At 47.8% G+C, this 12321-nt stretch overlaps 9 protein-coding genes across 9 annotated transcripts, besides 7 other annotated features; all 9 read right to left on the reverse strand.

The window, feature by feature from the left end:
* Positions 1-351: 351 nt before the first annotated feature.
* Positions 352-1656, reverse strand: Tco025E_07393 (uncharacterized protein; the record flags this gene model as incomplete). Its single annotated transcript, XM_029374259.1, has 1 exon — positions 352-1656. One exon carries the CDS (start codon positions 1654-1656, stop codon positions 352-354), a length of 1305 nt encoding a protein of 434 aa, XP_029225625.1.
* Positions 1657-1964: 308 nt separating this feature from the next.
* Positions 1965-2032: a microsatellite.
* Positions 2033-2453: 421 nt separating this feature from the next.
* Positions 2454-2852, reverse strand: Tco025E_07394 (mitochondrial RNA binding protein; the record flags this gene model as incomplete). The annotated part of the gene is made up of 1 exon (XM_029374260.1): positions 2454-2852. One exon carries the CDS (start codon positions 2850-2852, stop codon positions 2454-2456), a length of 399 nt encoding a protein of 132 aa, XP_029225626.1.
* A 154-nt stretch (positions 2853-3006) lies between these two features.
* Positions 3007-3042: a sequence feature (GA-rich).
* A 195-nt stretch (positions 3043-3237) lies between these two features.
* Positions 3238-3756, reverse strand: Tco025E_07395 (uncharacterized protein; the record flags this gene model as incomplete). Its single annotated transcript, XM_029374261.1, has 1 exon — positions 3238-3756. The coding sequence occupies one exon, from the start codon at positions 3754-3756 to the stop codon at positions 3238-3240; it is 519 nt and encodes a 172-aa protein (XP_029225627.1).
* Positions 3757-3796: 40 nt separating this feature from the next.
* Positions 3797-3844: a sequence feature (GA-rich).
* A 152-nt stretch (positions 3845-3996) lies between these two features.
* Tco025E_07396 (putative U4/U6 small nuclear ribonuclear protein) lies at positions 3997-5250 on the reverse strand (the record flags this gene model as incomplete). The annotated part of the gene is made up of 1 exon (XM_029374262.1): positions 3997-5250. The coding sequence occupies one exon, from the start codon at positions 5248-5250 to the stop codon at positions 3997-3999; it is 1254 nt and encodes a 417-aa protein (XP_029225628.1).
* Positions 5251-5678: 428 nt separating this feature from the next.
* Positions 5679-6128, reverse strand: Tco025E_07397 (RNA polymerase B subunit RPB8; the record flags this gene model as incomplete). Its single annotated transcript, XM_029374263.1, has 1 exon — positions 5679-6128. One exon carries the CDS (start codon positions 6126-6128, stop codon positions 5679-5681), a length of 450 nt encoding a protein of 149 aa, XP_029225629.1.
* Positions 6129-6140: 12 nt separating this feature from the next.
* Positions 6141-6163: a microsatellite.
* Positions 6164-6179: 16 nt separating this feature from the next.
* Positions 6180-6221: a sequence feature (GA-rich).
* A 143-nt stretch (positions 6222-6364) lies between these two features.
* Positions 6365-6397: a microsatellite.
* A 56-nt stretch (positions 6398-6453) lies between these two features.
* Positions 6454-6918, reverse strand: Tco025E_07398 (calmodulin; the record flags this gene model as incomplete). Its single annotated transcript, XM_029374264.1, has 1 exon — positions 6454-6918. One exon carries the CDS (start codon positions 6916-6918, stop codon positions 6454-6456), a length of 465 nt encoding a protein of 154 aa, XP_029225630.1.
* Positions 6919-7167: 249 nt separating this feature from the next.
* Positions 7168-9018, reverse strand: Tco025E_07399 (putative phopshatase; the record flags this gene model as incomplete). Its single annotated transcript, XM_029374265.1, has 1 exon — positions 7168-9018. One exon carries the CDS (start codon positions 9016-9018, stop codon positions 7168-7170), a length of 1851 nt encoding a protein of 616 aa, XP_029225631.1.
* A 76-nt stretch (positions 9019-9094) lies between these two features.
* Positions 9095-9149: a sequence feature (GA-rich).
* An 83-nt stretch (positions 9150-9232) lies between these two features.
* Tco025E_07400 (putative RNA polymerase I) lies at positions 9233-10816 on the reverse strand (the record flags this gene model as incomplete). Its single annotated transcript, XM_029374266.1, has 1 exon — positions 9233-10816. The coding sequence occupies one exon, from the start codon at positions 10814-10816 to the stop codon at positions 9233-9235; it is 1584 nt and encodes a 527-aa protein (XP_029225632.1).
* A 220-nt stretch (positions 10817-11036) lies between these two features.
* Tco025E_07401 (uncharacterized protein) lies at positions 11037-12008 on the reverse strand (the record flags this gene model as incomplete). Its single annotated transcript, XM_029374267.1, has 1 exon — positions 11037-12008. The coding sequence occupies one exon, from the start codon at positions 12006-12008 to the stop codon at positions 11037-11039; it is 972 nt and encodes a 323-aa protein (XP_029225633.1).
* Positions 12009-12321: the final 313 nt, after the last annotated feature.

Genomic DNA, 12321 nt, shown 5'->3' on the forward strand with positions numbered 1-12321 from the left:
GTGCCGCCCGCGTGCAGGCGCGTCGGCGGAAGAACGCCAAAGGGAAATGCCGCTTTGACGGCCCCTTCAGCGGCCGCCGCCGCCCACGCCACCTCGGAAGCCGCAGGGAGCGTCGTGCGACGCAGGAACCCGCACATAAAAAACACCTGCCCTTCTGCGCCCACACACTTTTTGAGAAACTGCAGACGGTGAAACAGCCGAGAGAAGACGTTATCGGCGCAGTAGCTTCATTTGTTTTGTTGCCATTATTTTATTTATTTTACCAGACGCACCTCGCGCCAGGCCACTCCCCTATCGCAGGCTCGCAGCAAAAAAAAGCGGGGGTAAGCAACGCCTTTGGGTCCAAGTGAATTAACTACTGCAGGTTCCCCACTGCCAGTGTGGCGAAGGCAGCGGCTGTTCCCTCACTTTGTAGACACCGATAGTGTCGTTTCCGGCGTAAACCAGGCCCATTTCTTGAGGATACCACCGACGCAGCTCACGGCGAACCGGGTACTCCTTGAGGAGCTTGTAGTGTGTGTAGAGTAACTCGTGAAACCGCCAGTCCCCTGTGGATGCGACGTCACCAATGTAAATGACAACCTGCCCACCAGCTTGAGTGAAGTACTCAAGTGCCTCAAAGCCCATCGAACTCTGCTCCTCCTGGGGTGAACCGAACGGCGGCCAACACAAGAGCAAAACTGATTTGGGACAGTTTAGTGAGAGAAGTGAAGCTGGACCTCCCAACGAAACTGCGACGCTGTAGGGACAGTTCAGTGCAACCTCATCAAAGGCGAAAACGGGTAATTTTTTATGTGGATAGAAGCAGGCGTGCACACCCTCAAAGGAGGATGGACCCAAGGATGCATCCGGGCCCTTCGGAACTGCGGCTGCGCCGTTTGCCACTCTGTTAAAAATGTGCTCAATGTATCCAGTGCCGCTACCAACGCTGACGAGCGCAGCCATGTCAGGTAGCGCCCGATACGCAGCGTCCAACGCATCTTTTACACATTTTGGTGAAACTAGGCTCCAAGCGAATGCCATAGATGAGAGACGATGTGCCTCGTAGGTCAGAGGTATTTTCAAGATATCCGGCATTGCCTCTCGATACCGATCTATTAGCGTTTTGAACATTTGGTAATCGTCGCCAGCCGCTTCCAGTACAGCCTCAATTAAATAAATCATATACGGACAGTAGCACATCAAGGAGCAGCTAGGGCACTGGCGGTAGTAGTACATTTCACCAACCTTACCTTGACTATTCTCGTCTATGCCCCCATAACCACACACGGCACAGCTCCACAGCTCCTCGTCCTCCTGCAAGCGTGAGATTGTAACGAGACGGTCAAATTCCTTGTTAGCATCACCCACTGGACGCACCAAGGGCTCAGTTCCAGCAACATGAGGCAAAAAGCAGACGCAAGCAAAGGGGCAAAAGCCGTAGGCCTCGTAAGCGGGGCATACACGCGGCTCTTGCGGAAATAAGGTCAGATCCACCGGGGGTAGCGGAGGGGGAATGCCTCCTGTTCCCGTGAAAAAAGGCGACGGGCGAGCGAGCATCACATGCTTCGATGCCCTTCGCTGGTTGCTGTACACACCAGAAACATAGCACGTGAGCCTACACATGGCACAACTGCAAACACTTTCGCCACCACTGTGGGGAGCCGAATTGTCCATGTGCTTCAAGGAAACCGTGGGGGAAATATATATATTATATGTTTATTTATGTGAACAAATATGTGGTGCTTGTTTAGAGTAACTAAGAGGAGCATTTGCGAATCGAAGGAGAGAAAAAAAGGAAAAACGGCAGCAAGAATGACAGACTACGGAACAAGAATTTTTTTGAAAAAAAAACACTTGCACACAAAATAGAACTTCACTTTCAGTTTGAAGAACAAAACTTAGGCTGTTTCAGGTAAATGGCTAGGTTCTGTCTCCTCTCTAAATTGGCTACGACGGAAGCAGCAGGAGTGTGTCTGACGTGATTCTTTCCCATTTGTCTCTTATTCTTTGTTCGTGTTTTTTTTAATATATATATATTTTCTTTTTCTTTCCTTCGTTGGTTTCATTCATACTTTTGCTCCCAATTACTGCAGAGGTATCCCTCGTTTTTCTGCGTGTTTCTTTTCTTTCGTGTACAAAACGATACGAACGCCCTTCAAAGGTGTGAGTGCGGCGGAGTGGGGTGCAAGCTAACTATATACCCCATCGGCTTCTCACCACGCGACACACGTTTTATTTTCGGTCCTTGTTCTGTTTTGCCCCCACTCTTTGTTTTTCTTACCATTCCTCTGGGGGGGAGTTTTGGATCCTCCTCGCAGTGTGCCTGCATCCCACGCCAATCTCTCGCCGCAGGCAGGCCTTGGAAAAGTACATGAACCCGTTACCGCTTATGACCCCACCCCTGCCGCATAACCAACGTGCACCCCTCACGCGCCCGTTACTGTCCCCTCTTTTTGTTCCTCCTCTCTGATTTAGAAATCGTCGCTGAGGTTCTGGCCGCCCCTGCCCTGGTAGCTGTCGCCGCCCCCGCGGCCTCCGTTGCCGCCAAAGCCTCGGCCACCGGCACCACGGCCACGACCAAAGCCGCGGCCGCGTCCCATGCCCTCCGGAGGTCGCGGGCCGGATGGCAACTTCGAGCCCCCCGGCGCGGTCACATTTTCGGCGCGGGTGCGTCCGTCCTGCGAGGCAACCTCGAATTCAACTTCCTGGCCTACGGTGAGAGAGCGAAACCCACCTGTCTCCGTCTGGAGAGCCGAGAAGTGCACAAAGTGCTGCTTCTTGTCCACGTCGTCCTCAATAAAGCCGAAGCCGCGTCCCGACATCCACGATATCACCTTTCCCTTGTTGTAAAGCACGCTGCAAGGCGCCATGCGACTGAGGTGAGAGACACGAAACATGGAGAAGTCGTTAGTCAATTGCAAACGTGTCCAATTAGATTCCCTTTCTTCCCTTGTTGGTTGTAGTATTGGATGCTTCTCCTTTACTGCCTTTACTTGGGAGGGAGAAACAAAAAGCAAATAAAGTGGAGGGGAGGAAGGAAGAAAGTAAAGGAAGAAGCAAACAACTAGGAGAGGGACCGGGGACTCGCCTATTGCACACACTGAGGCAGGAAGCAAAAAATGAGGGGGGAAAATGGAACGGGCGCGTAACTGGCGTTGAGAATGGTGATCGCCTCTCCCCTTCCTCTGTGCTCGTTGAGTACTTCTTCACAGAAGTCGAGCAAAATCAACAAAGTTTTGTGGCCCTCCCAGTGTCTCAGAAATCGATGGGCATGACGCTGAACGAGTCCAAACTGGTGTCATGGGGAGCGGAGGCACTTCTCCGGCCACTCTTCCGCAGCAGTCCCTCTAAACGCCTTTGCTCCTCCCTCCACCTCAGCCACTCACTGTTGCTTAGGCAATGTGAAGAAGCGCTCAACGATGCATCATCATTCATCGTCACCTTAGCCGCCTGAATCCCTTGACGTGCGCCTGCAAGGAGGTCTCCCTGTGAAAATACACGCTGCTGCAACACGAAGCTAACCACGCTGCCCACATGTATGCCAGGAACCACGGCGGTAGGTTGCAGCTGGGACGCCGCATACAAGGGTAGTTTCCCACTTGTCATATGTACGTCACCAAAAAGAAACATGATGTGATCGGTTGGCTTGAGATCCAGCAACACTCCCTCACGCGAGTAAACACTGGTGGCACCCCGCAAAAAGGGCTTGATGATGCCATTACCATAGTCCACACGGCACCTAACGACTTGTCCACTCAAGCAAGTTACTACCATGCACACTCATCAAGTGTGCCCTGCACTGAAGATAGGTTCCAGAAGAAAATTTGAAATGAAGAAGAATAATAATCATAAAAGAAGAAGAGTGCAAAAATAAACCTCAGTGCACGTCACACCTCAAGACATCTTTGCACCTCAAACAGCCATCTACCACACAGCCGGGCACGCAGCAGGATAACAGCAACAGCAACAGCGACACCTCCTCAAAGGAGCAGTTAATAGAGGTGAAGGGAAGCATCACGGAATGGTCGCCGGATCCTCGCCTCTTGAAAGCCGTAGCAGTCGCTCTTTGGCACGTAAGATATCCGCAGAATAGCCCTGCTCATTCGCCTTCACCACCGTGTCCCACGGCACCTTCACCACCTCACTGCCTCGGCCAGCGGTTTCGTCGGAGCCGCGGACAGCCCGCGGTTTTGCCGCACGATCCTCCTCGTTGCCCTGTCGACGAACACGGTAAAACACCCCCTCTGCATCAAACGTGGGCCGATGCATGTCTTCGTGCAACCTTAGCGAGCGCTGCAAGCGACGGCGTGCACTCGGTTTGGGATAGGAAGGATCATTATTCCCCGCTGACGCCGGTGCGATTGAAGAAGCCGTGCTTGTTCCCCCCTCCTCTGCACCCCTGTGCAGCTTTGGTGGGGACGAGAAAGTGTGATCGTCATCCTCCGGGAAGTACTTCGCCGTCCAATCAACCAAGGACGGGTCCAAGGTGGCTTCCTTCTCCATGGCCCGCTGGCGCAGAAACGGAAACGCGGAATAAGGAGCGGTCCGCTTCTCATGCTTCAAAAGATCCATGGTGGCAGGTGTATTTTCCAGCACGGCCTCCTCGCCTTGGTGACGTCGCGATTCCAAAAACTTACTCCGCGCCAGACGCGTCTCCTGGCTTTGTTCTTCTTCTCTAGTCGCATCGCCATCCTCCTCGTCGGCAAGCGGGGCAGTAACACCATCTCCCCTTGACGGAGCGCATGCTTCAGCACCGCAGGGCACAGACGGCACACGACTTTCCTCTCCCTCCTTCCGGCACACCGTCCGTGCCCACGAACGGAGCAGGTGTGGAGAGGAAGAGGTCGCCGCTGCCACGCAACTGCGATACTCGGCATCCATTTGGTCGGAGAGCCGCATATACTTCTTTGCGTTACGCACCTCCAGCTTAGTTGCGTCAATCATGTCCTTCAAATAGTCTTGTAGCAAAGACGCCAACTTCTCACGCAGTGCCGCATCCTTCACCTTGCACCACGTCTCCTTACGGCCATACAAGCGTTCAGCGTCATCCATGTAGGTTCGCTTCTTGTCCTGCAGCCACGGCGCCGTTGGAAGAGGGCGCTGCTTAGAAAACCGCATATCCCTCTGAAAATTCCCCCTCTCCCTAATGCTTTGAGGGTCCGAAGAGCGACGACGATACGGCTGTCCCCCATCCGTGTCGCAACGCCGCTGTTGACGTAGAAACGCCGCATGCAGGCAAACAAGGGCTTCGCTTCTGGAACGCCTCATGGCTAGGCCCTCGGAGCCACAGCTGATAAGAGCACATCAGGCCACGCAGCACAGACGCAGCACCCAGCAATAGCAATAGCAAGTAAAGAAGGAAAATCAATAAATACTGAAGAAGGCTACAATGAGTGGCTCACACACCCATACATTTATAGAGAGAGAGCAACAGGGGAATTATGACCACGACTTTTTCTTCTTCCGCTTCCTCAGCTTTCTATTTGATTAGAAAACAAGGAGACGAAAACTTCTTCAAGCATTAATACCGGTTTCCTCTGTGTGTAAATGCATGCATGCATGCATCTCTTTTTTTTTCTTTTTACTTCTCCATATTTTTTTTCTCTTATCCCTCATCTCAGTCAGTTAGAATTGATGGCACAACCAGTACGGGAAAGCACCCTCACCCCCAAAGAATGAAGAAGTCCTCCCCCGCCTCATTTCCCCACACGCTTTATCAAGATGTAGACATCGCTATTGTAGTGAATGTCCCGCAAGCTCTGCGGACTACCAATAACCTGCGTCAAAAGTCCACCACAGCTGATGTGCACCTTAACATCTAAACTACTCTCGTCCACCTCATGGCCATACACGCGGCCATGCATGGCGTAGTCGCAGTCCTGCAGGCGTGTCTCGCGGTGGTAGACACTCTGGTCGTAATGTTTGGCCCCCGACTGTCCCGACAACTCAATGGAGTTCGCCAGCATAATCGTGAGGCGGTCGTCCAGGCTCACGGGAAACTCTTCGGTGTTGATGTCTGCTGTGATGGTGAGGTTTCCGCGCTCATTCTTGCACTGAATTCGTGACACCCTAATGTAGACAACCCCATCCGGATTGAGAGCCGTGACCGTGAAGGTGTCCTCCAGAATTACAGGTACGGTCGCCATCCTCGCTTTAGCCACACACACACACACACACAGACGGGTTGGCAAAATGGGAGAAAGAAATAAAGACGAAATACAAGAAAGAGAGAGAGAAAGCGGAATAAAAATTTAAAAAAGAGAGTTGGAGGGGGTGCAACCAAGAAGAGCTTTAAAAACAATAAAAATGCACACTCACTCAGAACGCCGCAGCACATACTTTCGCCCAAGCAACACAAAATAGCCACAAGAAGAACAAAGAAATATATATAAATATATATTATGTATATATACATTCAACTCTAGCGACGCACGCACATTCGCAGCTCAAAGAAGTCGTGGGGTTGCAACGTCAATGAAACATTTCGGGGGTCATCTTGTAAACCAAGTCAGAGTAGACAAAGTTGCCCTCCATGTCCATCTCAGACCGCATCTCCTCAACAAACTCGTTCATTTCTTCTGTACTCAAGCAGTCACCGTAACTCGTCAGGTAATAGCGCAGCTCAGTTTGCGACAAAAGCCCTTTGCCATCAGGATCAAGTCCCTGAAATGCGCTCTTAAGCTCTCGCGCAGTCTTCATGTTTTGAAAAGCTATCATCATCACGCGACAAAAGCCCTCAAAGTTCATAGACCCACGTCCATCAGGATCCGCCTCATTTTTCCAGTTCTCTACGTCCGACTCGGAGGGTGTGGCCCCACAGATCTGCAGAAGAGTGAGGAGATCCGCTAGGGGCACACGCCCAATTTTGTCACGGTCAAACACGTCATAGTTGCGCCTGAGAAACTGGCGAGTGATGTCATCGAAAGCGCTCGCCATTTCCAACAAACTACCCTCTCACTTAAGCATGAAGAAGACGAAGAGCGAGGAGAATGATCACTGCAATAGGGCGTGCTCGTCTTTAAAACGCTACTGTACAGTATATGATGTTAGACGTCAAGAATAAAGACAAAAACGATTCGTCGGCGGGGAACGCAATAAAAAAAAAATTGAAAACCAATCAGGTATAATGAAGACCAATTTTAATAATATCAACCACGACAAACTTGAACAATTGGGAATGCGTCCCTACGACGCAGGGATAGAGACGATGCCCTGTGAAAGCAGCGGGCCCAACTCTTCTCTTATCCATATCAAAAAATCAGAAGACTCTTCACCGCATTTATTGACATACAAAGTAGATGCAGTTTGTAGTATACCAAAAATTTCCTCCCATGGTGCGAACTTATTCGCAACCAAGCATGCTGCATTCACAGCAGCAGAGTTACGGTAGTGAAGCTTAAAATAGCTGTCGACAGCATCATAAAAGAATCTTGTGCCTACGACTGCACCAGTGAGCTTGCGCATCCAAGCCAAAGAAACACTTGAGTCCCAATCATTCAACTTCAGGTACGGGCTTACAGCATCCAACAATGTCAAACCGCTCTCCACACTTTCCATCACCTTTACCTCCATGTCATACTCCAGAAAACGAAGCCGTGACCCAGCATGCCAGCGACCCGGATTGAAAAAAGGATCAGACGACATCTCCGTTCCCGAAGCTGTTAGAAGAAAGTTTTCTCGAAACGTTGATAGCACCTCGGAAAGTTTACTTTCCACCTCTTGCGTTGTCCAATTTTCTTCCCCAAAAAATTCCACCTCCTTCTGTGGAAGGAATCCCGCCGCAAATGGTGCCAAAAATGGAAGAAACGGAAATGACAATATCAGTTTCTCTGAAGAGGCCTCAATTGTTTTCCCAACGGAGTCAATAATTCGCGGTCGCCCACCCGAGTTTTTCACCACATGTTTTAAGCCAATGGCCTCAAAAAAAGAGCAAAACGCACCCACAATATCGGGGTGATGGCTTCTAACCCCTAGTTCCGCAAGACTCTTGCAAATTTCATAATAAAGAGCGTCAGCAAAGCAGTAATCCATCCTTCTGAAGGTATAAGTGGAAAACATTGGAACAAAACGAAAAAACCCCGCAATCGTCTCAGAAACATTAGCAAAGAACGCAGGAACGTCGGCAAAAACTTCATCAGTCACAGAGTACAGAATATGATCATAAACTTTTTCCAAGGCATAACGAAGATCGTCTTCACCGAGAACTGCCTCCGCTATAGCAAGCGCAAAAAATTGCCTATCGCATCCCAACTTGTTAAGACGAAGTATTAGTGGAAAATATTTTTCCATATATGTTATTAATTTGCCTTCGTGGCGTAATTCACTGGCGGCCAGCAAAGCAGTCAAGCAATCCACCACCCGATAATACCCCGCGTTTCCCCAGGACAAAAGATGAGCGTGAAACCCAGGATTGGGATTTGCCACAGGACGGGCATTTTTCACCATTATGAGTGCTTCGTCTTTGGAGCATCCGCTTCGCTTCATAATATAGGCGGCAACCACTGTAACAGAACGACTCACACCCACAAGACAATTCACCGCCATCGCATGTAAAGCTAGAGAAGAGTTTTGCATATTTTTTCTATTTACCATCACCAGCTCGATAAGTGTACATAATTCAGGAAAGTGACAACTAATATCATACGATGGACTGTCTTCAGCCGGAACCGAGCGGAGGAAGACCTTCCGAAATTGAACCTCATCGGGTATTTCTTGACAAGTGTAACGATCAAGTCGAGTTAGAAATTCAGAAAACGAAGTCAATTTGGTATAAACGCAGCGTTGCATATCAGAAGAATATTCATACACTCTATAGGGAGCTACATAATCGCCTCCATTCAATGTCAGAATAAGGGAAATCCCACTACTTTGTGCAAAACGACGATTAGATACAGTCTCCTCACACGTCAGAAAAAGACCCTCAAAAATCTTACTTAACGGTAGCCATGGCATATCGCTTTCAGTAGCGCTTGCCTCCACGCTTGGGATGATTCTTAGCTGTGGAGACCAGTGGATCTTCCTGAGTACATCATACATGCTAGCTCCAAACTAAGCAGCAGAATAGAAAAAAAACGAACCAGTGCATTATATTGGAGTTATATATTTCCTTTTCAAGAAAAGAAAAGAAAAAACAAGCAAAAGCAAAGAACAAAATAAAATGAAAGAAATCGCTCTTCCATATGTCGTTGTTAACAGTTTTTTTTCCTTCTTGTCGTTTTGCTTTCTTTTTTGATTGTTGGTGTTGGTGGTGTTATTGCGAGTCGTCGCTGCGTATCCAACCAAGAACGTCATTGGCGACATTTGACACAACACGTTGTTGCTCTGTGCGTCTCACAGTTCTTTGACCAAATCGTTCCATGTCTTTTCTACGCTCATGAAATTCCATCTTTTTTAGCATGTGATGAGCCTCCAGTTGGTCAGGTGAGCAATTTATAGAGGCAATGCCCCTCGAGGCCAACGTACGATTTTTTCTATATGGCCGTGGTGGGGATTGTGTAATGGTATTGATAGCAAACTCTGGGTCTTTTCTTCCCTCAAGAAGAGACCTTAGGGCGCCAGCGTGAGCATCTCGAACGTATTCAGTGGCCTCGCGATCAAGATTTCTTCCTATACTATCCAAGCCATAAGGATCTTTGATGGCAAACTCAAAAAATGGTGGTCGTCCAGTTTCCAGACCGGGGGATTTTTCCCATCGCATTGTTTTCTTAAGAAGATTCATATTTGTCGTGCAAACGACACTTTTTTCGTAGTCGAAAATGTGACCGTAGTATTCAAAAAAGGCTGCAGTTAAAAATCCGAGCTCTGCAAGGTCAGAGCCTTTACCATCATGAAGTGGACGATAATCGGGAAAAAATGGAAGAAGCTGTGGCTCATCTGTAGAACGTAGCGTTGATACTTTAGGCAGCTTTCCAACTTTGATCAAGAAGTGAGCACACATCACAGTTAAGGCGTAACTAGCAAGAAGACCATCTATCGAGTTGATAACTCCGCTACTTCGACCCCATTTTTTTATCAACAAAAGTAAATGTCTGGAAAATTCATAATTTGAAAGAGTATTACTCAAAAGGTACGAGTTTCTCAGGCCAATAGAGGAGAAACAAAAATCAAACGGTAGTCTGTAAATTTCTGGTCCATTTCGTGGGTCAACCGGAAGGCGAAGAGGAATATCGATGCCTTCATGGCGCTTAACCTGCGTTAGCGCAGAAATAAGCGCCGTTGTAGACGTAAATTCGATCGTTGCAAACTGATGATTGTTATTCCAGTCAACGTGAGTGGCAGCATAATTCTCTTGCATGCGCGTCCTGAACGTTTCGGTTTCAGTCTCATTTAGCTGCCGTGTAAATTGAAATAATCCACAGCCAGACAAATGATGAAGCGGTGTGCCAGGAAGCAACTTACTTACCCGATCAGCTTTTATAACAGGAACACGGGCTCTTGGTAGCGCACTACTTTTCATACCAAGACGTCGCATTTCTCTTGATAAACGAGATACAATTTCACCTGCTTCGCCAATTCCAGGCTCAACGTCCATCACACCCACAAAATCCACATCTCCTCCCACTTCCAAAAGACCCAAAACCACCAATCCACCAAACACGAAAACATTCGCGTCATATCCCGCAGATTGAACAAGAATTTCTAGTTGTTGTCTGGCAATAGAGCATTCTTCAAACGCCAAGCGGCCTGTGTCTGAAGCCAGGGCCTGTTGAACCACGCAATTCCCAATTCCCTCCCAACGCAGATCATCCCTAGGCGGAATGGATGATTTCCAAGGTAACGCTATCCATCTTTTGGCACCTTCCCGTGTCCACTGAGTTTTCAGAAAACGCCTCATGAAACCTGGAGTAAACGGAAAGCAGAATAAGAGAAAAAAAAGTTCTAATATAAGGATATATCTACATAGACAGTTATACGATATCGCAAACGTTATTATCGTTAAATAGAGTTAAAGGAGGGGAAGTGATTTAGACACATACATATGCACGTATGTGCCACGCATGACTCAAAAATAACTGCAATAGTGAACAATTGTTAAAAGCAAACAATAAAGTACATTAACGTGAAGCACCACATATGTGATTCATGTTATCTATAAGCTGAAAGTATTGACCCCCGAAGATAGACATCAAAGAACGATCGGGACTCAGGATATTCGACCCATCTCCGACTATTAATCTTGGGACTTGCGCAAAACGCCCGTCGGAATCCTCCAAAACAAATATAGTACGAAGAAACATTGACCTTCTCTCTAATAAAAAGGCGGGGGTAACATCTCTCATTATTTTTTCGATATGTTGCTCTTTTGTCCCTACTGCCTCTTGTAGAGAGGTAAATATCTGCTGCCCCAGTTCTTGGGTTTTATCAGATGAATACAATGAAAGTGACAAATGGTGATCCATCTTGGCACCTTCAGGGTTGTTTTTAGTGTCAGAGCCTGGTTTTGTTACCAACTTCACCGTTTTTTTCTCATGCGTCTTTTGCCACTCATCATCTTGACTGTTACTTTTGCCATGTTCCACAAAGGAAACAAGGTGTGAAAGGCAAACGGCTCTTTGCGAGCTCTCCTGGCCCCTTGAACTGCCCAAGTTATCCTGAACTCTATCCTGTTTTTTTAGTTCAAGTATTTTTGCTATCAATAAACGACCTAAGCGACTTTTCATACGCCTTCTCACTAAACAGCCGTGTAATAACGGCTTAATCCTCTCCAAAGAGGCTTTTTCATCTAAAGTAGGAACCTTTTTCGAACTCTCATCCTCGATCGGTAAGCTTGAATCTTCACAGCCGATCCTGAAAATGTCCGCAGAAGAAAGAAATTCCCCTGAATGACTCATTCTGCGTTGGTTCTGCGGTGCCGAAACCCCAGGCAGGAAGGCGTGATTTGTTACAGCTTGGCGCTGAAGAAAAGGCTGTGGAACACTTGCGTCCTTCGCATTAGTTGTGCATTCACTTTTGTGATCATTTCTTTTTTCATCCGTTGCCGTCAACTCCCGGGGCGCAGCGCGCGTGTAAAAGAGACTAGCCAGCATCGAACACCTTCAGAGAGACCTGAAATGAAAAAGAAAAAAGAGTGGCAATAAAAGTAAAAAAAAACAGAAAAAGAGTAAAAGCATTTCTTTTTTAGCATAGCAAGAGAAAAAAAACAAGTAAATAAAATAAAATGCAACGGAAACTCAGCAAAACAAAAAGTATTAAAGAAAGATCGGAAAATGGAAAACTTTTTAATGAGGCCAAAAGAAGCCAACGCTTTATTTGGCGGCATTAACGCACATCACCGTGACTCATAAATACAGCAATAAAAAATCACAGAAACCCCACATCATGCCGGTATTTTTCTTTCCC

Source organism: Trypanosoma conorhini, assembly GCF_003719485.1.
Source record: "Trypanosoma conorhini strain 025E chromosome Unknown Tco_14.4_contig_00568, whole genome shotgun sequence".
Lineage (NCBI taxonomy): Eukaryota > Euglenozoa > Kinetoplastea > Trypanosomatida > Trypanosomatidae > Trypanosoma > Trypanosoma conorhini.